The 24,810-nt window shown below is 38.8% G+C and overlaps 1 protein-coding gene across 1 annotated transcript in view; it reads right to left on the minus strand.

Moving 5' to 3' along the window:
- Nucleotides 1–24,810, minus strand: part of WBSCR17 (Williams-Beuren syndrome chromosome region 17) — a 336,869-nt gene that overhangs the window by 237,273 nt on the left and 74,786 nt on the right. The window contains exons 2-3 of the mRNA XM_018563829.1: nt 6,578–6,761; nt 1,612–1,778 (exon numbers count right to left, since the gene is read on the minus strand). Coding sequence (XP_018419331.1) covers nt 1,612–1,778; nt 6,578–6,761 — 351 coding nt within the window. The remainder of the gene's footprint in view (nt 1–1,611; nt 1,779–6,577; nt 6,762–24,810) is intronic.

Consider the following 24,810-nt stretch of genomic DNA (forward strand, 5'->3'; position numbering starts at 1 on the left):
TATATAATACCACATTCACAAAATAACCAAGGGCAGCAGATGCCTTTTCAGTGGGTGGGAGCATGCAACTGTTTGCTGTACACCCCACTGGTCAGATGTATGTCCAGAACTGTTGATGTATAGTAAAAATGTAGCCTGATATTTTAGAGAAATTTATTCCAAATTGTATACAGCTGTTTCTGGCTTTTTTTTTTTACTCAATTAAAGTCTCTCAAGTAAGGGCTTGTTCACACCAAGCGCGGAGCAGAGAGCAGATCCAGAGCAGAGCAGGTGCAGACCGGATCAAAACTGCGTCCAATGTACTGTATTCCTATGGTATTTTGAGCTCCAGTTCACATCGCAGCGTGCAGATCCAGAGCAGGTGAAAAAACTGCGGCAAGCCCTATTTTACCTGCTCTGGATCTGCTCTGGAACGCATCAAAAATGCATGCAAAATGCAAAAGCGCATCAAAAATGCATGCAAGTGCCTGAAAGCCCATGCTAAACTTAAAAAAATATATATATATTTTTTAACCAAAAACGGCCCGGAACGCATCAAAAATGCGGCACAACCCACCGGATCTGCTCTGCATTTGGTGTGAACAAGGCCTTATGCATAAGGCATTCCTAACCCATTAAACCTAGAATAATGTTGATGTAGCAGTGTATGCACACTTAAAAAAATTTAGTGCTATTCAACCTGACTAATGATTATGGAAGTGAGACTGATTTGCCATTCCTTGTGAAAAAAAAATTCTGCAAGGGGTCTTTGGGATCCAGAATAAGGAAATTTTGACTTTGCTGGATTATCCATGGCATAGGGCCTTCAGTGTTGTGTTGGTTGCAGAAGGAATTTATAAAGCCTTGATTTCCATGGCTGAGGCATTGTGAACTAAGTCAAAAGCTGACACATACTGCATACTGCAAGCAGCTGTTTTAGGCTTTTTTTGGCCATCATCATCAGAAACATGGAAACCATATAGTGTAGGGTTTGGGACACAAAGAGGGAGTATAGCCATACCGGTTCTGGTGAGAAAGGCATTTTTCATGTCATGATTAACATGGTGATGAATACTATGGTAAAAATATATGCTTAAATTCACTGTGCCACTTTTCTTTGTTTTATAGATGTCCCTCAAAGCTCGGTAACCTTAACTTTATTTTTTTAAATCTCTAAAATATTATTGTGGTTTGGAAATCCTCATTTTTCTAAGAGGCTGCCACATATGGCTTGCTGTTGACCTGGTTTTCCAATTACCTGGGGAAAAGAAAGATTTATTTGTTGTGATAAAAAGGAAAAAATAGGTTTCATTTTTTTCTCTCTTGTGTTATCTGGGGCACAGGTGTCTAAAGCAAAAGGAAGAAACATTCTATTTTTGCTGATGACATGCCTTCTTGCAATCTAGATTTTCTGTTTCAGACTGCAAAACAATTAGAAGGAAAGAGTCAAGTGAAATCAGACATGCAGAGCTTTTTACATAATATTCAGGCCCTAGTTTGCTTTCTGTCACATTATATTCTGTCACTTTGTGACTTCTAAATCAGAATTCCTAAACTTTTCAGGTAAATGTAAGCCTTTAAACATGATCTAACATTCTAGCATTACATTTCAACATTATTGGATTGACTTACCTTCATCGCTGTTGTCATCCACTAAGATAATTTCCTTTAGGAGATGGACAGGTGTGTGATTTACTGCACTGTGTACTGATCGTAGAATCACTGATAGAGCTTCATTGACAAATATGAAAATGATTGATATCTGAGGAAGTTCTTTGGGGTATTTTAATTTCTTGCACCTGAAAGATATTAAATCATTACTTGTAAAGTGTTCTCTTCTAGAAAAGGATTTTGTCTAATTTCCTAGATAAAAATCCATTTTATTTCACACTGTATTGGATGAAGTGCTCGGTGATGTCTATTTTAGCTGTTAATTTTAAAAAGTGTCTATGCTACACACAGCTACACAGCCAAAGAGCAAACAGAGATATTCCACCCCCTCCTCCTCTGACATGTGCCCCCAATGGATAGATTATTTATACATCAATAATAGCTCAATATGTTCTCAAAGGGACATACACATGTTTTCAAATGCTTATCAAGACATTTCTTCACATTCACAAATATCTGTCTATATCACATGTATCCTTACACAAAACTAAATAGGGATATGTGGTTGTGCCTGGGTTCACTTCGTGGGGGTTCATCGAATCCTGCATAAAATCCAAAACTTCCAAACTTAAAATTTAACCCCAATAATGTCTTTGCGGGATGAATCTTGCTAAACAATTCTGTCCATTCCCAAGTTAATAGGCAAGGGTGTGCTAAAAAAAAAAAAAGGCAAGTAGAGAGACATAATCTGTTAGTCACAAGCAGGTGTTAATTGTATTTGCATAACTGTAGTCTAGGAGGTGTGATTAACCTGCCCAGAGGGGTTTTAAAACAGCATTGTATGTGGCAGACAATAGATGTCTCCCCCCACCTCTTTTTTCAATTGTATCCTGGGTCACATCAGCAGGGTGACTCTTTTTGAGTCTCTTTCATTGCAGATGCTATTGAGCTTTTTTGGCACTGGTGGACGTTGGCTATTAATGAGGGGCAATTTATTTGTTTTGTATTGTTTTTGCACATGTGTGGAAAGAAGATTTGTTAGCCAAGGAAGTCTTTTTATCCATTTACGGTCTTGTATTTGTTATGAATTTTTGAATTTTTGATACATAGTAAAATTGTTATATTTTCTTGTTACTAGCACTGTTTAGTAGTGAAGTTTCTTATTGCATAGGGATTTTTTTCTTGTTTTACAATGACCTCTATACTAGTGATTGTAATAAGTGTTGATGCCCCACCTACCTTGGCTGCCATGTGTAGTTTTGAACAGTCAGTCAGTAAATATGTCACAAGCCTCACAATTACATGCATTGTTTAAACAAATGCATAGAATTGATAAGATGTATTTTTAATGCATATAAAACATTTAGATTACATGGCTTTTTATACACAGTAAGAAATAAGAAAGTATGGAAATTAATAGATAAACTCAACAGCTTTCAATAAAAATGCACACCCTGTTAGTGCCTGGGATTAAATAAAATGTGCAGGATTGCATATTAAAAATAAGCAAAGGCTCTAAATTCAGATTTATCAGCCTGGCTGTGCCTGTACATATTGGAAGAGTCAGCAGGTTTTAGAGATCAGATCAATTATATGCTAAAACAACGGTCTTTTCCAGCTGGAGATAACTATCTGGAGTTTAGTGGATTTTATTGATCACTAACTTTATTACAGCATCCAGCTATAAATCTCAAATCCTATGTTTGCTGGGCCAGGAAATACTGTAATGTTTATTGACTCTGAGTTACTGTAACAGGATGAGGATATCATACTATGTGTCACCACACAGTGGCAAATCTGGATCATTTTGTATTGCCACTATTATTGTTATCTCACAAAGTAACAATGTAAACACGGATGCAATATCTATAATCAATATATGTTGTAGATAATGAAACACCAGCCAGCCAGCTGGCTGTAGTCACAATGTTTTTAAAGCAACCCTGCATCCATGCTAAGTGAAAGCAAGACAAATGTAAAAAAAAATGCCCACCTTACTCTCTGGCTTCTGGCACAACTACTTAGTGTGGGGTGATGTCACTGGGCCCTTTTGTGGTATACTGGGAAAGATGAGGATCCTAAATTCCATGAGAAAGCATCCTTGGCCTTGGCTTCACTTGGCCTATAAGACTCTGCTCTCTCATGGTTCTCCTCTTACCTGTCTAAGCGCTCCAAGTAAGTCCTCATGGGCAGGGCCCTCCTTACCACCTTGTCTTGAATTGTATTGTAACTGTAATGTCTTCCTTATATTGTAAAGTGCTGTGCAAACTATTGGCGCTATATAAATCCTGTATAATAATAATAATCCTTGTGCAGTACTGGAGTGTCTTCTTGCAAGATCTTTACCAGCATCCCATGGTGAGGCCTATTGATGTCACCAGCACCTACAGGATGTAGCCAAAAGCCAGTGTATAAGTTGAGTATTTTTCAAATGCTTACATTTTTTTATAGCTTGTTTTCTGCATTTTTACATGGAGGATGGGGCTGTATGAAAAGAAGACCATTCATGCAAGGTCCACCTTAAAGTAACATGTTTCTCTCTATACTTAAAGGGGATGAGAGAGCAGGATCTACTGATGAGCATAGAATGCATGCCGTCTCCACAGTTTTGAGGAATCAGACATGTCCACTCACATATATATTATTAGTTTTGAGTATAAATTATTAGCAATACAGCAATAACAATAAGTGATTGTACTATTATTTATATTATCTAAGCTCCAAAAGGGTTACGACAGTTTAAAATACCCATAAGCATTGACTAAACAAAATAAACGAAAACTGTTCAGTTTTGCTGTTTTAGCCCTGAGTTGAGTTTACTGACAAGGTTGAGAGTCTCTTCAATAATAAAGAGTCTCTTCTCTGCCACACTGTCTGGATATGATTATCTTCTTTCATCCATGGCTGCCATATCTGGGTTGGCAGATACATTTTCTACGTTAAAATTGTGTGATTATTTGCTATACTCTGTAAGCTGCGTAGATTTCCTTAATAAGAAGTTGAATTCTCTTGTCAGCATCCCTTCTATTCACCATTACATTTACTTCAAGCTTTCACCTTGAATAGAGAAAGATCAGACTCGAACAAAGCTGATGTTATTTCAAACCTCCTTTATGTCTACTGCAATTAAAGATAGCATTATTCCCCCACAAGGTAAAAGCATCTGTGTCTGTTGTGGCAACCGTGTGTTTGGTCTAGTTAATAGTTGGTGAAGAAGAGATGAGCATACTATTTACTGCTACAAAACATTTTGTTCTCTGTAAGTACAGAAAGAGCACAAGTTCTTTTAGGCAGGGTGAATAACTTGTGGATTGCAAATAAGAAAAGGAAAAAGAAAGACTGGGAGTTGGGAAAATCAAGTTTATAAAATTGTGAGCAGAACTTCCTGGTCAGTTGCATCACTGCAGCCTCCATTTACTTTAAAGGATAATAAAACTTCCACACATAGCAACCATAACTGTCACTGGCCTCCGCATGCTACTTATCACAGTATAGACCTGAGATCAGCAGACAACCTGGATCAACATGCTGGCATGGAAGACACACCCCTCCTCCACTTATCTAGGCTGCATGGTACTTTGCATGTGCCATCTTTTCCCTACAGCTCCTAATTGAGAAATTTCACCGGAAAACACAGCAGAAACTGTTTGTTTTTAGATGGTCTCTCTTTAACTGAAAGTCTGTATTGAGCCATACAGTACAGAGAGGGTGGAGGGTAAATCACTCCCTGTGCACTTCTTAAGATTAGCCTGGTAAATCTGTGAACAGGTGCGAAGGGATCCACTTGTTCATTAGAGTAAATAAATCTGTTTGGAATTTTAGTGCAGCAATGGTACTGTGCTGTCAACCCAAGAAAGGAAGCTAAGAAAGCAATGGATTAGTGGTATACAAACAAATAATGTATTTTAAGGTATAAAACCTGGGAAAATGTGCATGTACTGCAGAGATGTACAGAATACGTTGGGGTTTTTTTGTGCGCTGGCATACACATTAACCAGATTAGATTAGACTTATCATAAGGGAACCAGATAGCTGCTTTTGCTGAAAATCATACTAGCTTGGCTGTCTGACCCCATGGCTTTTAATAATTTGAGTCCCTAACACAAAACAGCTATAAGGATGGATTTTCTCCAGCGTTATTGATTTGCATAATTGTTGGTGTCACTCAAAGAATGGATCAGATAAGTCAGAGAACTTCAGAAGGAAGTCATCAATGGCAGCCCCTGTATTTATCTCATGAACTCATGAGAGAAATGTGTATACTATATATGCAATTATATATTTAAAGGGACTCTGCCGGGGTAAAAATATGGGAGATTTCTTGTTTTTTAAGGTGTTTGCTCTAAGGCTGTCATCTTTATCATTTCTTCACTACATATATACTGTATATCCTGTATGTATAGAATAAATACAAAAAGGACAGAAGTTCGTAACCCCTCCATAGACTAACTGGGAGTTCACTATCTATACACTTTCTTATTTTAACATATCTGGAGCCATACTTTCAAATTTTGTTTGAAATGCCAGGATTTCATAGTTTACTTGTTATAATATAATGTACCTCTATTGGAATCAATATAGGTTTGTGATACATTTTAAGTTACAAAACATAGATAAACATTGGAAACATGAGGTATTGTAAAGGGTTGCATAGCATTTTAATCAGAGAGATCACAAAGCAGTCCAAAAGCACTGATTCAGGGAATATGACATGAGTGTAGTATTGTTATTCTTTTCTCAGATACAAATTAAAGTTAATGCTTTTCATAATATCAAAAAGTTGAAACACAAAGACTAGTATAATCTGAAAGAGAAAAAGAGAACCTGAAGTTGTTCATGGAAATGCAATGTAGCTGTTAATTGGGATAGTACTTTTTATTAGACACTGTTAGTGTAAAAAATGCATAATATACTGTAAATTTTTAACCCATTACTCAAGTTAAAACTATTTTATTACACCACAATTGTTACTACTTTTCGCTCTTACTTAGTGGGTCTGTAGTCCGGTATAGACCGATCCAATGATATTTTCTCACTGAGGTAAGAATTATAGCCATATTTTTCATGTGGTCCTTTGGCTTTCTCTCCTTCTTCAGGGGTAAGTGTAGCTGGAAGACCACCTTTTCCTCGGCCGCCATAGCCTTCAATAAGCCCAAGTGACTTAGACAAACCTTACAACAAGAAAAATAAGGTGTTACTATAAACCATCTGTGTGCTAGATACGGTCATGTTTATTAATTTCAGAAAAGCAGGTTACATACTGAATGAACAAAATCGACTTTCTAAAAGTTGATGGGGTCAAATCGATGATTAATTTAGACCACAGTGACAAAAAAATTTGAAGGAGCATGTTGGAAAATGTTGCTCAATCAATTGAATGAAAGTCTAACAATGAATTTGGTTTTCGATCTGGAAACTCCATTCATTCCAAATTTAAATGGTGACACAAAACAAAAATCAAACGAAATTTCGAGCAACATTCGCCAAGTCTCTGATTGCATTATTGAACTTTCTAATGAGATCTTTCATACAAATGTTCATCTATCAGTGTATACCCTACCTATACTTCAGAGATTCATCAGTGATATCTGTTGACTGGAGAGTTCACTCTAAGTTCAAAGAGTTATTTAATAATAAGTACATAGTGCAATGTGTAAGGGCAATGTGCAGTAATCTGTGGCATAATATTTCAGGTTACTGAAAAAAGTTGATATCTAAATTATTGCCATAGATTTATATGTGTATTTTTGCACAATCACTTCAAAATCACTTCACCTTAATAAATAAGCCATATATGATCCCTGACCTGTTGAATACTGCTCAATAGTTTAGAAATACATTGACATTCATGCTACACTGAAGAACTGTGTGACGCTTCCTGAAATGGAAACCAGTAAAGAACCTCTAGCAGGGATTTTGGTGTATAATTTTGGAATAAAATATATACCTTTTGATGGTGTCATTATCACACCCTGGTGTCAATTCACAAAGCTTTTTTTCGGCCATAATTTATTAGATATTGCACGCTATTTAGGTTTATTCAATTCACCAAATGATTAAAAATTTGGACTCTCCACCAATTAACGTCTGTAATTGCAGAAGTGATATTTTACTGTGTAACTTGTTTTTTTTAGCATTGCAATCCTTATTTGAACAAGCCTAATCATTAAGTATGTACAGAAGTACAATTTACAAAGATTGTTCGGCCATTTATCGACCATTAGACAATTGTTTAATAAGAACCTCCTTCAGAGTGTCGTTATGATAGTTTTCTGATGGTATTTTCTGCTCTGAGAGGGAGATTTGTGAGGTGAATTGATAACTTCTGGTAGTGAAGCCTTTTTTTCCTGTGTTTGGAAGAACAACAGTGCAGTCTGTTGAAAACATGTCATCTCTAGGCACTGTTCTCCTCCCCTTCTGGTCCCAGAGTGCATCAGTCAAACATATGTCAACACTGTACACATTTATTTTATGATTAAAGATGTAAAAAAATAATTCTTGAGGGGTGAAAATTACTCTTCAGTTGTTAAAATGACATCAAACACTTAAAAATAACAACTCACTAACACTTCAGTCGGAAACCTTAATAAGCATGCTAAATAACGATTGGGACTTTCGTGAATGCCATGTTTTCAAACGAAAAACTTTGGAAAGTGTATATTCATTAAAAAGCTTATTCACATCACAATGAACATAAAAGAGCAGCAAAAACCCATGCACGTTGATGTGTGTCATAGAGGATTGACATGCATTTTTAACACATAGTGCTGTGATCTACTGTCCGTTAAACTGACATTTTAAATAATTTTTTTAAACAATATTTCTTTATTAAAGTTTTCCAAACAGTACAAACAAAAAATCAAGCTCTGCTATTACTTAAGCGCATAATAATACAAGAAATCATCACAATAATTAGGAAAAATGAGAACATTAGAGGCATACGGATACCAACAGCATTGGCAGTCTCAACAGAGTCACATGCGTCTGTGCTAGACATCCTAGGTGACGATAATGGTGAGGCATGCTATCTGGAAATTGGTGAATGACATGAATCATAAACAGGAAACTATAATGGATTATTAAAGTTTAACTTCTGGAGAATAGAAGGCAAAAAGGCAATCAAGGGGGAGAGGAAACTAATGGGAAAAAGGAGTTTAGTAGCTATAATATTATATTGATTGCCCAAAGAACAATAGTGGAGTAGTAGAATCATGGGGATCATTGAGTCAACACGGTACATATGACAAGCAGGAACATGTACCTATTGAGTGCTATGTGAACAAGAGTGAAAGGGAGATATGAAAGGCAAGCAACATATTACAGAGACATTGGACACATACTACAAGAAAGAGAAACAGAATGAGGCAAGGAGTAAGTGCCCGGGTGAGAGGTAGGAAAAGCTATGATATGAATACCATGCATCAAGTATCTTGTAGCCAGCACTCCCAGTTCTTGTCAAAGTTCCTCCCTTTACAACGAGATTTAGCATAGAGGTATTTATAGTGGACATGGGTATTAGGGATGTCAATAGTTTCCTCAATGGTGGGGATGGTAGATTACTTTCATTTCCTGGCTAAAGTCAGTCTGGCTGCTATTAAAGTGTGAGGCACAAAGGTATGATGAGGGGGAGGCCAATCTTCAATACCCACACCCAATAGAGCCAATTGAGGTGTGGGGGGCGGAACGTGGGATTGAGTGATCAACGAGATAAATATAACGATAGCTTCCCAGACGTGTTGTAAGGGTTTGCAGAACCACCAAGTATGTTGGAGGGAGCCAATTTTCCCACAATCACGCCAGCATAAATGAGAGGTAGATGTGTAGATCATTGCCAGTCTCCGGGGAGTACCACCTATGAAACATTTTTTGTAGTGATTCTCAGTGAGAAATGCATCTAGAGGTTTTCAGTGGCCATGCAAAGGTCCAATATAATTGAGGCAGAGTTAGGACAAAGTTAAATTCACTTTCCCACTATAACACGGACGGGAGTTTTTCAGTAGAGGCCGGTTCGGTGAGGAGTTGGTAGAAAATTAATATGCCTTTGAGAGCAGTGGAAGGGTCTTGAAAAAATACATCTTTTATTTGTAGGCTACATCAAGTGTCAACATACTAACGTCTTTTTTGTTTTATCATACCCACGTAGACGTACACTGAAATGTTTTTGTGTGTGTTGCATTGCATAAAAATGCAGCATGTCTGCATTTTTCCTCAACACATACAAACTTACTTGTATGATGTGAACAGGGCACATATAAAGCAATTGTTGTAAGTGTCTCTGCATTGATCAACATAGATCAACATAGCTCATTGCACCTGGGGTTAGCAAGTCCTTATGCCTAATCATGTGAAGGGTGGAAAAAAAAAAGATTTTTGCTTGTTTGTGATTAACTGATTGAATATAACATAGCGTCATCTTATTCACTAAGGGGTCTATTCACAAAGCTGCCGAAGGATCTGGCCGTAGCTCCGGCCGATCCTTCGGCTAGCTTCGGCACCAGGACCCCTTCGGTTCAGGAGAACCGAATACCTAAGCTAAGTGAGCAATCTTTAGTCTTTTAGTAATCAACCCCATCATCTCATAAATTCCAACAATCCTTCTACAGACATTGGTCATAATACCATAATGCTGACTAAAAGAAAAAGGTATAACTCATCATCTGCCTCTTACTGGGTGCAAATTGAAAACTTTTATATACTGATCTTCAGTATTTAGATTCTTCATGTACTCACAATTTACATGTAATTGAATTCCAAGGTCTAATTAAGGTGTTTTTCATTTAGAAAACATAAAACAAAGGACTATAATAAATATGTTGCGTTGCACTTCTTTTAAAGGTAAGTTTTTAAATCTGTCCCAAGTGAAAGGATTTCATAAAAATGCAGACTTACATTTACTAACATTACAACATATGTAATCTGTATCAGGTGTATTACTCTAATGTAAGACAAGCATATTATATGAAGTTACTGGTGATATGTGCTTTAAGAAGAACTCATTATATCTGATTTAATAGATTTTTGTAATTTGTTAATTATTCCATTTCTATCTGTGTCAATCTCTGTGCCTCACACATGACATGGCAAGCTGATAAAATATAAAGCACATATTTTTTGTAAAACAAAAAAAGCAATGAATGTGGTTAGTAGTAATTACCATTCTACTACTGCTAATGGCATGTATTCCTGAATGATCTGAAAATAATGTAAATCAGATGCTTTAGCTAGAAGCTATGTGCCTTGGTGCAGCCATGTAGAAAAATTGTAGAGATTTATTTTGGTGATCCCTTTAGCCAGTAATGATGTGCATCTAATAAGTAATAATCTAGTAAATAATAATTTAGACAGTTTTAGTATGTGGATAGAAGCATACGATTCAAATAATGTTTTATTTTCAAACATAAATATGTTATAAATCCTAAAAGTTTTATTTTGCTTTCAGTATCGTGAGACTGGTCACCTGGACCAGTGGAGTATTTGACATTTTTGTATGAGTATTGATTTGTGCATTCATTTCTCTTGTATTTTTACCATTATTATGTCTATCTCTTAGTCTTCTGTAAGAAATGCTGCTTAAACAGACTCTTTCATTAGAAAAACCAAATGCTGTACCTAGAGGTGCCTTAACATACCTGTGGCAACCTCCAAAACCCTGAGTTTATGGCCATTTTGGCAATTCTCTGACATTCTGTAATAGTGCTAAAGCTTGCCTGCATCCTGCACATTCCTACTGGTCAGTGGAGCAGTCCATCATAGTGATGGGCCAATGGCAATGAGTGGGGGGCAGAAAGTAGGCGCAAGCTACAACACTATCCACACATTTGATAGCTTTGATAGTCCAGGGTTTGGCTGTGCAGACACCCCAACCATGTGCAGACACCCTTAAGTTCGTTCACTTCACCTCACAGCTGTTAATTCCCTGCTAACAAAGTCTCTTTAAAAGTAGAAAGAAAATAATTAGATGCGTCGGGGTGCCAATCCAGCAGCAGGTATACCTGCTGCTTATACCCATGACTGATGAGAATATGGGCTAATATCAGCATAGCAAGGAGTTTTGCAGAGTTCTGATCCACTAGCCATGACGGAATATGGGGTCAGTAGATAAAAACAGGCAGATTGGTTTGTAAACAATGACAGACCCAGAAGGCTGGAAGATATCAAAACCTGTATATGCAGATCACTGTAGTATATGAGGTTACTTGCTAGCAGAATATACTTTAACAGATTCCTCTTTGGAAAAAAATTACAAATGCAAGTCTAATGTGTTTGTTTATCTTGCATCATTTGCTAGAGTTCAACATCACCAAACACAAAGGCAAATACAAAATTAACTAAATTACCAGTTTTGTACACTTAACTGGTAATTTAGTTGTCTGCGGGTCATCAGCTCATCACCTATAGCGATTGACTTTGGATATACATAGCTGGATGATGAGATTGTAAAAAAGAAAAGTTCCCCCTATGTAAATCCAACATCAAACAGAACAAAGCCGGCTGAGAACTGTTATTCAGATTTAGTGGTAATAGGTTTATTTTCTAAATGTTTATTTTACAGCAGTACAGTGCATTAATGCCCAACAAGTTTAAGGCATCCCCAAGCATATAATTTAAAGGTGTGTATTTTTAAAGCCATTTAAGCTGAATAAAAAGACCTGCTTCCAGCCGATTTTTGCAGCAGCAGCATTTTGTACTTTTTTTTTGGATTGGTACATGTCCCCCATTCTAGTGACAAGCTACCCATGCCCTTTTTTAACAAAAAAATGCCAAGATTCAGCTTACATAGACTTCAACAGGGTAGGCGGCTATTCTCCAGATTAGCACTTTTTTTCCAGGGTTCAGCGAATGTCCAGCAAGTGGTAAAAAAGAAAAACATGCACAAAAACATACAATATATGAGAGAGTATAGAAGAATTTATGCCACAGTCAAGTCCATTGGTATTAAAGTGAGCTTGTCAAACCTTTCAGGAAAATGATTAATTGTTTTACCTAAAATGAAACTTATTGCATTAATCCAAAACAATTTATCATTGATCCTTTTCTGAGATCAATGTAGTAATAAAAAACACTGAAAGAAGTGTCATTATTTATTATGAAAAAAGACATACAGGTTAAAAGGTAAATTAAATAAATTTCACTCTTGGGTTTTGCTTCCTCTCACCTCATAGCTGTGTAGGTAGAATTTCTCTCAAATTTTAAAGTAGATTTTTTGTCATATTGTATAGCTAGGTTGGGCCAACAAAAAGACAGGAGAGGCTCCTACCTTGGGTGCTAAAAACCGACCGATGCAGATCACATGGAGAGTGCACATCTGAGTTCTGCTCTGTATCTTTTGGCAGCAGCTCCTGATGTGCAGAGTAAAACAGGACCAGCTGTGAAAGTAACTGCTTAGCCCAAAAGTGCACCGAAGACACAGAGCATGAACCAGCTTTCAAATATACGAGGTGTGACAATTTAATTTAGCACTTTGGTGGTGAGTCACAAAGCCATTTGCACTTGAGCGTGTTTTGACATGTTCTAACTTGCACTCGCCTGGGTTGCAGACCAGTTGACTCAGTTCTTACAGAGTAGTAGAAGGAATAACACGTGTGTGCATTGCGCTGTTGGAGGAAAATAAGTGACAAGAATCTGGAGCAGCGGATTAAGATCACATTTTGTGTGAAAATTGGCAAAAGTGTGAGTGAAACTTTAGCTCTGTTACAACAGGCTTATGGTGAATATTCCATGAAGAAATCAAGTGTTTTTGAATGACATAGGCGATTTAAGGAGGGGCTGGAGATGTCCATGAAGACCAGAATGCTGGCCTGACAAGTGGACAATGCTCCTGCACATGATACGTTAAGTGTTCGTGAGTTCTGGGCCAAGAAATCCATTCTGAAACTGGACCAACCATCGTATTTTCCTGACTTAGCACCCTGCAACTTTTGGCTGTTTAAAAAAATTAAAAAATGCCCTAAAAGGGCTCAGATTTGATTACATTCCGGACATGCAGCGCGCCATGATTAAGATACTGCACAGTGTTCTGGAATACAAATTTCTGGAATTTATTAGGAATGTTTCTGGCAATGGCACAGTTGTCTGGAAAACTGCGTCGCTTCACAAGGGGACTACTTTGAAGGTGACCACTAGTGTATAGGTAAGCAAAAAATTATTTTTTTTACAGTCCATTCCGGGAATTAAATTGTCCCTTATACCCCTCGTTCAGTTGAGGCCCACAGATTATACCAGAAGAGCAGCTCTTCCAGTGTAGCCTGCAGGGCTGGTCTGACAATTTGTACTTTGTATCTGGGGCCTTACAGCAGATTATTTATAAATATATTTAAAATGCATGGTTTTTAAAAAAGAAAGACAAACAGAATTGCCTAAAAAAGACCATAGGATGTAGCCGCATCCTCCCACATTTGTATCTATATTACAATACTTGTTGCAATTTGCTGGATATCAGCTTTTTAATTTAATTTGTAGTCCCATGGGAGGAAAACAGATTTCAACGTGTTTCACGGAGATCCGCTTCTATAGGACAAAGGCTACTGTCTTTCTACAAGAAAATCATATTTTTTTATTTACAAAGAGTTCATAGTTTTCCTATGCAAATGCATTTGAATACTTAGTGCAGTTTGTTTAATTCAATAAACTTACAATAGTCTGTAAAGATGGCTGGATCCACCACTGACCAACACTCAATTATGGGCGCGGACGGGGAGGGATCAATAGAAATGGGGCAGAGAGCAAGACAACCCCCAAGTCAAAGCAGGAAACTACAAAGTGAGAGAGGTTTCAAAAGAGGCCAGATTTTCTTGTCTCAATGACTGCAGCTCCTTCCTCATTGGCCTACCTCTGCACAGGCTATCTCCATTCAGTCCATCATAAATGCTGTTGCCAGAATTAGCTACTTGACCAGCCGTTCAGTGTCCACTGCCCCTCTCTGCCAATTCCTCCACTGGCTTCTGCTCCTCCAGTGAATAGTATTAAAAATACTAATAACAGCATACAAAGCCATCCACAACTCTGCCCTAAACTGCATTACCAACCTCATCTCAAAATATCACCAAACAGAAAAGGAGTAGATTTCCCAAGCTTGGGCAAAAAACAGCCTCTCTCATTGCACTTTAGATATATGTTTCATTACAGTGTGAAAGAGCTCATATATATTGAAAAATTCTAAAATGCAAATTGTGCTTTATTATATACATCTACCAAAGTTCTGAGGCTTATATATAACAGGTTTATTTGTTTTACATTACACACCAACATTTCTGAAATGTGTTACACAAGTGACTATTGTCTGACTAAATGACTAAAGCATTGTGTTTAATAAATGTACCTTGGTGACTGTTTAAAAAAATATCTCTAAATAAAAAGGTTTAGATACAAAGTCTGGTACTTTATGAAGTGCCAAAAAAGCTCACCATCCCTGAAACCTTTTAATACAACTTATTCTCTATAGTCCATTCTGCTGCACAAAACAAGTATAGCACTGAGAAAAATGAATTAACAAATCATTTCACCTTGTAATTCTAACAGCCAGCTTGTGTAGGTACCTTGGGACATTCCACAAAGTAAAACCTAACATCAATATCCTTCTGTAAATGGATAAATAACAAAAACAGGGTATAGAACTGTGTGTGACCTCTTTAAAGCTGTAAATGTAAAAGTTAATAGGAAGACATCAGGCACAGAGGAACATCAATATTTGTGTACCATGTAGAAAAACTCATGTGAATACACCAACCACATGCTGCAGCAGTCTGGGCTGATATGTATGCGAGGAAATGCACAGTGACTACAAATATCGTACTGTTGTTGAGGATGCATTATCTTACAGAAGGTGCACCCCCTCAAGCAGATAACCTATCAGGTCTTTCAGGTGGTGTCACGGACTGCCTCTTTCTTCCCAGTCAACCAACACCAGAACTTACTTATGCAACTTTAGAAAAAGATTTGTTCAGCTCTTCACTATGCAGTCCAATAGAATTAAATGGAAAATTCAGTAGAAGGGGCTTAACTAGCGCAAGTCAAGTTAAAATTAAACTCCAGCCACAATAAATTATATTTAATTTTGTTAGATTGTAAAATACCTGTCACATATCCATTCTATTAATGCTTAGGTAGACCTGTGCTGCATAATTTCAAGGAAAAAGTGTACTTTCTGTCTAGCCAATGTCCTAATTTCCTATTATATACTGTATGCTGGTCTCTGCATCCAGACTTCTATGTGCTCATCACCATCCCCTCTGCAGTTGTATTGAGGCAGTGTTGACCTGGTTATGTCTGCTGCCTGCAGTAGGTGGAGACCAGGAATAGGAGCATTTTCAGTGCATACAGGCTCTCACCACCCAGCACCATCCAACTCTGCATAACTCGGCCTCCCTGTCACTCTCCTGAATATCTCCCCACCAACCTCTGTACCAGTAGATCTCTCCTTCAGGCTCTGGAGGCTGTAGGATCATTTGAGTTTTTGTAATGATGTCATGGACACTAAGAAAAAAAACCAGTGTCAGAAGAAGGTAACAAGATAAGTAAAAAATAAATATAGGAATGTACAGTAAATAACATTGTATTCCTTTTTAGTTAGGTAAGTAAGAAGTGTAGGGTAGTGGGCAGGATTGAGGATTGCAGTATGCCAATCTGCCACTAGATGTCCCTATAGGCAATAGTGAGTTACTTATGGAGTCACTGTATAGTTAAAGGTTGCTCTGCCCTGAGGGAGCTCTACGTCCAGGGAAAGTCATATATATAGTTTTGGGTGGGGGAGATGCCCAGGTCAGCACAGGAAGGTGTGTGTACAGTTGGTGCAGTAGAGACAGAGTGATTTGCAGAAGGCTGGTCCATGGGAAGGCACAGGACTAGGCCTGTCGCCATGTAGTCGCTATGGTTATCTGTCAGCCTCCCATAAGGGGGAAGCAAAGGAGGGCAGGAGCAGCACTATCTAATGGTATTACTTGCATGCCTTTAGGTGCAGGACTCAACCAACCTCCTCTCTACAAATGTTGGTAACTATATCTGTGTGCTTTAACAAATAATGTGCCCTCATCAGCAAATTGGATGACTGAAGCCTGTATTATATTGTACATAAGAAGATGTATAAGTAAAAGTTCAAAAGGCTCTCTGTGTGTAGACTGATCCTTCCCCCAACCTCTAAGATGGGGGATTCTCCAGGAAGCGAGCTTGTGGTGGGCTTAGATGAAAGTAGTCACTCGCACTCCATGATATTAAAGTCAATGCTGTTTATTGACTGAGATATTGACTTTAATATCATGGAGTGCGAGTGACTACTTTCATCTATCTACATTTCACGGAGGCTTCCGTTGTCACCACCGCACCCACCCAGTTGGATTTGGGTTTTTGTCCGGTCAGGAGTGCGATGGGACAGGAAGATTACGTTTCTTGTGGTGGGCTTGTCTGCTTCTTTAACAATGAAAGGAGTGTATGTGGAGAGATATCATGGCAATACTGGTTAGGCCAGACACAGGTTGCTCTCAGAGATGGGCTCCGTCATGAAGGGGCGATGTGCTAAGATTCTGCCAGAGGCCATGAGTACCTTGAGAGCCCTGTATTCAAAGTATTTAAGGGGATCTGAGCCACTATAAGGGCAGCCAGGGCAACAAAGAGTTCATGGATGCCTGGTGCCGCACAGCTGAAACATGTGAAAAGCTTGCAGATCAGCACATGACCACTGGCTAGGATCAATAGGCTGGTTCCGCTACACAACAGAAGTACTGTTTATAAACAAAAATTCTGCAGCCAGCTGGCACTATGTGTGAGTCTGGTACTCAAGTGTTTTAATAAAATGGGTCTTATATTACATGCATGCATTCAGCTGAATGGCTTAAAGGAGTGAAACAACCTCCATAAAATATGGTATCCGCATACAGTGGTTTCACTGGCCCATCCAACACCAAGCTTCCAGAACCCAGGCGTGTAGGGGTGCAGAATAGGAGCCATCCACGGTCCAGCACAAAAGCTCAGAGAAAGAAGCCGCACGCCAGAGTCCACCAGCAATAACAAATGTTTAAATCCACAAGGTAACCTCCATAAAATATTAGTTTATAAATTTGCATATACATTATGATATTCAGGAAGATGGAGGATCACAACAACTATGTAGGGTCCCACAGGTTACAAAAAAGTCCAGTTTATTGACAAGCATAAACAAATTTAAACATAGCACTTAACATCACACCAGTGCAAACATTCACATTGAGCCTTTGAGTTTATTTACTAAAGGCAAATAGGCTGTTGATTTTGCAAGGGAATTTGCACTATACATGGAAGTTTCCCCTTAGTTCAGTGAATGAGGTGAAGCTCTGCTAACTTCCATCTTCCAATCATGTACAAGCAAAAATATTTTTGGGGGGTTATTATTATACAGGATTTATATTGCAACAAAAGTTTGTGCTGCGCTTTACAAAATGGGATATTGTTTGCAAAGTATATTTAAAGTCCAAATTCGCTTGCAAGGTGAACAGCCTATTTGCAAAATCAACACCAAAGGCTCATTAGTCAAGGTAGAGTTCAGGTCAGCCATGTCTCCCAGATTGAATGGCTGCAAGGCTTCCCAATGATGAGATTATGCATGTAGCTCTCATATGGCAACTGTCTTCTCATTGTTCCAGTGTATACAGCAATCACAGGTTGTTTGCCTAAAAGTGGCTTCCACAACAGTGGTTGACACAGAAGTCTTGGCCTGAACACCCACCTACAGGGTCTCTACTTCATCTGCAGCCCCAGCAGCACTGGTTACACACAAGAGCATTTTGCTTAATGCCAGATCCTCCTCCTTTGTGGAGCATACCTAGGCACTTGGCTCACCACATCTACAAGGTATTACTACCATTTTATAGCACGTTTTTGTCTTTATTTGTTAGGTAAAAAGAGAAATAAACTAAGCTGTCCAGTTTTGTTTCTTCCATACAATAAAGTACAAAGAAAGCTTGTGAGAAGGAAAAAAATGACATGATGGAGAGAGGATTTAAGGAAATACTTAGCTGTGTGAATCAAGACTATCAAACAGCAATATCAATCGCAGTAGAAAGCTGCTATTTGTTATTAAGAGATGAGAGGGAAAGATGTAATGATACCCACTATATTTCACACAGTTGCAGCTTTCTGCTATTTGATTCTTGACACAATAAGTAACACTGCAAGATCAATGTACAGGGTTAATTCACAGAATTCACAGGCATATGAACTGTGTTTAAGTGAATCTGTATCCAGCTCCTACTATATCCCATGTTGAAATAAATGATAAGTCAACTATCTAATCTGTCACATGATCTGCAATTTTGTTCAGCTAGTTGTGTGATCCAGAAACTCCTGCAAACATCAAAGCAAGGTCAGTGGCCTCTCTTCTCTACTGCAGTTAGGGATTCCGTTTGGTCACTGAGCCACCCATTGAACAGAGACATGCCCATTCTTCTGCTCACTCTACTCTCTCCTGATGGCAAGTTCCCACTGTTAGATTTGCAGCATAGTACACTACAACAGGTACTTATGCAAGCTGTATTTTTAAATTAGTTTTTTTTTAAATTTAGGATAAAACTAGCTGTATTACAGGGCCATCTTTTACATTTATAAAGTGATTAGCTATAATCTCTTGATTTGTATTTTGAATATTGTACCTAAATGAGTAATATGTTATGCTCTAGTGTCATTATTCTATTTCTGATGTATCAAAGTGTCGCTACTAAGAAGTTACTGATAGCCATCACCTAATTTTAAGCATGTAGTGTGAATGATTGAATAGAGCAGCCAGAGAGAGATACTAAAACAATGCATGCATCAGGAAGCACATACTTAAAGCCAAACTGAAATTTCAGTTTGAATTAGTTAAATATATCCAAACTAAAAGGTGTGCAATATCTTATATTTTGCTTCTTTACAACGCATGCAACATCCTAAGTAGAAAAGCCTGTCCTCTGCCAGTAGGCTGCAGTGAAGGAGTGTGTGTGGAAGCAGTTGCCTCTCTCCAGAGATCTGGCATACCTCCTGCTGATGCACAGTTAAAGCTCTCGCACTTGGGCATGTATGATATCTGCAGAGAGACCACTTTTTCCACACAGAGAGTAATGTCCTTCTGTACTGCATGCTAGAAGACTTTTCTAATCAAGCTGTAGATGCTTTCTTACAATAAAACTATCTGTAAGACTCCTTTTGTTTTGATGCCGCTGGAATGTATTTAGCTAATTTACTAAAAGTTTAGTGGGCTTTAAAGTGACACTAAACGCAGGAGTTAAACCTTAAAATGCATTCAAGTACCTTAACTATTAACAAACAGTTAGCTTATTTGTGTATCACTCATCTGTAGATACTCAAATCATCTCTGAAATAATGCTGAAACTGTCTTTCCTTCTGGAGGGTGATTACTTTTGTTCCTCATGGTCCCTGTGTGGGTTGTAAAGTAGCCACCACACAAAAATCGCTCCCATGATGGACTACAATACCACGTTGGGTTTACTAATTTGTATTGAAGTTATAGTACATCACGGGAGGGAGCTTGGAGCAGTGCCTACTTTACAACACACACAGGGACCATGGGGAACAAAAGAAGCCTCCCTTCAGAAGAAAGGGCAGTGTCAGCAGTTCAGAGATGATTTGATAATATACAGCGAGCTGAGTGATACACAAATAAGATACATGTTTGTTAATAGGGTACTTGAATGCATTCTTAAGATTTAACTTCTGAGTTTAGTGTCACTTTAACATGTGAGGAACTATTTGAATTCTGGCTGAAGGGGATAAAAGAAAACTGATCCATTAGCACCTCCTTGCTTTATTATGTGTTACGGCACTGAGTTACCGCATATCACTCATTTTAAATGGGCTCTAATGTAGGAAAAATCAATCCTACTTTTTCTTTTTATTACTGGAATAAACCACAATGTGTTGTGGTGCCCTGTAGTACAGAGCAAGTGCATTCTGTAGATGCACTGAGGTGCCATTAAAATGAATGTCGACCAGTATATCACACCATGATTGGTGTATTACTGTGCATTTTGATAATTTGTGTATTTTACCGCATGCCATCTCGCTGCAATGGGGTGTATAGGCCCTAAGGGAAATTGAGTGATGTTTGCCTACATAACATTACCATTTCACCGATTGGTTTAATTTGTTTCTTGGGACTTCCATTTTAATTAGAGAAATAAGGCTGTCCGAACAACTTGTGCCCATTATTATATTTTCATATTGTATGAATTGCAAATATATAAGTTTCATAGCTTTCTATTTTAAAGGTCAGTTAATAAGGGAAATCTTAGCCAAGTTTATGAGATCATACTTTGCTTTTAGTTTCATTGCATGAATAATCTGCAGCTGTTTTAATAAGTATTTTGAAATAAAATGCAAAGAGTATGATATGAAAGTTGATGAAGGAATCACTTACAACAATCACTTCACTTGATTAGTATAGCAACACAACTGGACTTTTATGTGAATTACTACTGGTCTGTGATTAATAATAACACCATACTGCACAGAATATATTATTAAAGTTCATGTAATGCTCTGAAATCTTCAGTATTTACTAAGACTGAGATGACATAGAAAACTCTTTGGACCTACTTTGAGCAATCATAACAGAGATGATTAATAATTTTCATTAATACCCTGTGCCAAGTAACACTGCAAGATGATCATCCAATAATACAAAGATGTTCAACAAAATGTACAAATTAGATGAATTCCGTATATGTAAAAATGTGCTTTAGGCATTATAAACATGTGTATTTAAAAGGGGTAACATAAAGATTTCCCTTTTTTTTTACCTCCTATACACAGTTATAGAAATGCATTTTACCCTTTGTTTCAGTGCTTTTCATTACAATATTGTTATGGTACAACCTATTTTTACAATGGTTTTTGCCTGTTTGTGAAACCCAAATTAAATACATTTTTCTCAAGTTCAACTCACTTCACTGTCTTTTATTATGTTGCACACTTTAAATTGCATAGTCTAGCCTTTACTGTGGAAAGACACTAGAGGAAAAAAAATAGCTTTCCTAATGAAGAACAAGTTTTATTAACACTTGCAGTAGTCCCACCGCAAGAGTTAACAAAATGTGTGCCCGAGGCAATCTCAACTGCTGAGGTAAAGATGTAAAGTACAATTTTAACTGCTTCTTAATGTTTCAAAGATTAGGTTTCCTCCAGATTCAGCAAGTCCCCATATTGCTGGTCCTTTTTTGGTTTTAGGATTCCTCCTTTCTCTTGCAGTGACCTATGTAGTAACTCTATGATGCTCCCTGCCATGCCTGCGTGTTTATGTTGTGTAAGTATAAACACACAGCCCGGAAGCCTAAGACAACAAACCACTCCCCTGCTCCCCCTCTTCCTTCCTTTGGATAGCTGCTGGAGAGTGCACTGTGAAGTACTTGTGTGTACTCAGTGCACACACTCCCCGACCAGAAGTTTGAGGAAGCAGCACTCAGAGTGTTGGAGGGAGCAGTATTGACACATAGAAACTGAAAGAAGTGCATGGGCACAGATATTAATAAACACTTTATTGGGTAATGTTTATTTGTTTTATCTGAATGCATCAGTGTCAAAATATGTTAAAGGTGTAATACTACTTTAAAGTAGATGTAAGGCCTAACTGAATTACATTATTTTGCTAAAGTGCCTTTGAATCATAAACAATTGTAATTTTTTGAAAATTGCAGCCACTTCCTATCTTAATGCATGTAATTGGAACCCATGGGTGCATGGCATTTCTTAGGGCAGATGAACAGTGGGTCATGCCTGTGTAATGCGTCCTAAAGCAACCAGTTGTAGTCTTATTCAGAAGCCTGTGTGACAGGGTGACAATGCAGAAGCACAATGGAGGTTTGCGGGAATTGAAGAACGGAGCTACAGCCGAAAGGATCTCAGTGCAGTGCTGACAGGAGCAGCTCTGTGGTCTGCATCCGATAGAGATGCAGACCGTGTAGCTGCTCCCGCAAGTCAGGTACACGGTCACGGTGACTTGTCAGCTGGCTGCGGGCCACATAGTACCACAGTTGGCACGCGGGACATTACTTTGAGACTGCCGCCCTAAACCCATCTGTGAAGTGATGCACCTGTACAAGGTATATAGGGTTCTATTCACAAAGCTGCCATAGGCAGCCGAGTGAATAATCGATCTGAAGTAAAGTGAGCCGAACGCTGTTCGGCCATTCACTTCAGGCTTGTATGGCTGATTTTACCCGTACACCGACTAAAATCAGCCGTACATCGGCTTGCTGCGGCTGGCTTCGGGGCAGCCAAACATGCTCAGCATGTTCGGCCGACCCGAAGTGCAGAAGGAGTTCAACTCAACCGATCCAACATCTGGATCGGCTAAGCTGGACCTCCGGCAGGCTACTCGCTGCTGTTCGGCCTATTCTCATAGATGCCGAACAGCAGTTAGTGAATAGCCGAATGCCGCCGAGCGGCATTCGGCTCAGCTATTCTGCTCGGTACCTCTGTGGTACCGAGCAGAATAGAAAAACAAGAAAGACAACAGAGCAGGGAAAGGTTTACTCTGCTCGATTGAGCAGAGTAAAACTTTCCAGGAGAAAGTGTTTCTCTCCCGGGCGGCCGGGAGAGAGTTGGGCTGTCTGAAGAGAGTTGGGCTGTCTGAAGATCAGCGTCCCTGGTTACCTGGTAACCAGGGACGCTGATCTGTCTGTGCAAGTGGCCGGGGCCAGCCGTGAGATGACGGCTGGCTTCACCCAGCAGTCAGTAGCAGGCCATCGGCTGGCCAGTGGCCGGTCGTTCGGCCAGATTCTGCTTTCACCTCGGCTAAGTCGAGCCGAAGCATATGCCTTCGGCTCGTCTGAGCCCCTCGGCCAGCTTCGGGAGCTGTATAGTGAAAAGCCCGTACAGCAGCCCTTCGGTTCTACTGAACCGATGGGGGCCTGGGGCCAAAGCTAGCCGAAGGATCAGCCGAAGCTATGGCTAGATCCTTCGGCAGCTTTATGAATGGACCCCATAACCTTCTACAGCAAAGGTATGATTTTGTGAATGGAAAAAAGCTATTTGTGATAAATAACATTTTTTTACTACTTTATAACACACACAGGGACCATGGGGAACAAAAGTAGCCACCCTCCAGAAGGAAGGACAGTATCAGCACCAATTCAGAGATGATTTGAGGATCTACAGCTGAGTGATACACAAACAAGATACATTTTTGTTACTAGTCAAGGTACTGGAATGCATTTTTAACATTTAACTCCTGTGTTTAGTGTCACTTTAATCACTACCATGTTGGATACCATGTTGGATAGCTGCTGGAGAGTGCACTGTGAAGTACTTGTGCACTGTGCACTGTGAAGTACTTGTGTTCATTACTATAGAGCAACCTGGGTAAGTCTGCATGTGTCCAGTGTCTACAGCTGTGCCTCGGAATGGACCATGCTGGTTCGTTTGGACTCGGGACCAGCTGGCACCTTTTCCCTCGTCCGATGGGAAGAGTCATGGAGGACTTTATTTCAGTTAGTGCTACTGCTTACCCCACAATCAGTGAGCCTCAGTACATGCCCAGTTTCCTCCAATGAAATCTAAATGCATTTTCTAAGAGCACTCTCTTTTGTGTTTACTTGGTTTTAGAGGTTTCAAGAGCACCCTGTGTGCTGTCTAGAGAGCTGCAAGATCTTTTTTGCCATACATATTTCAAAGAATGAAGGACTACATATGTGAACTACAAAGTGCAGACATTTCAAGGATTTATATTAGCTATCTCATAAATCAATAGCAGAATAACAGAGTTGCTTGACATGATTGGATGTTTGAAGTGAATGCATCTTTACTCCAGGTCATTTCAGCCTTTAGTTAGCCTCAACAGCATCACTTAAGCTCACTACATTTCAGTGCCCTTTAAAACCCCCACTTGTAGATTTAGTTGCAGTACTAAGTTGATCAGTCACAAGATTGTTATAAAGTCAAGGTCATGGATAAAGTAACACATAGCAATCTATGTGAAACTCTATGGGGTCTATTCACCAAGCTGCCAAGGGCAGCCGAGTGAATGACCGATCTGAAGTGAAGTGAGCCGAACACTGTTCGGCTATTCACTTCAGGCTGGTACGGCTGATTTCAGCCGTACATCGGCTTGCTTCGAGTGGCTTCGGGTCGGCCGAAATGCTCTTTTTTTCTTTATTCTGACATGATCGATGTCAGAATAGAAAAAAAAAATTTACCATTGAAAAGCATTGGGACATTACTATTGGCTATTTCAATTTGCAATAGCCAATAGTAAACTAGCAT

The sequence above is a fragment of the Nanorana parkeri genome, unplaced genomic scaffold (genome assembly GCF_000935625.1).
Source record: "Nanorana parkeri isolate BGI_ZX_2015 unplaced genomic scaffold, ASM93562v1 scaffold702, whole genome shotgun sequence".
Classification (NCBI taxonomy): Eukaryota; Metazoa; Chordata; class Amphibia; order Anura; family Dicroglossidae; genus Nanorana; species Nanorana parkeri.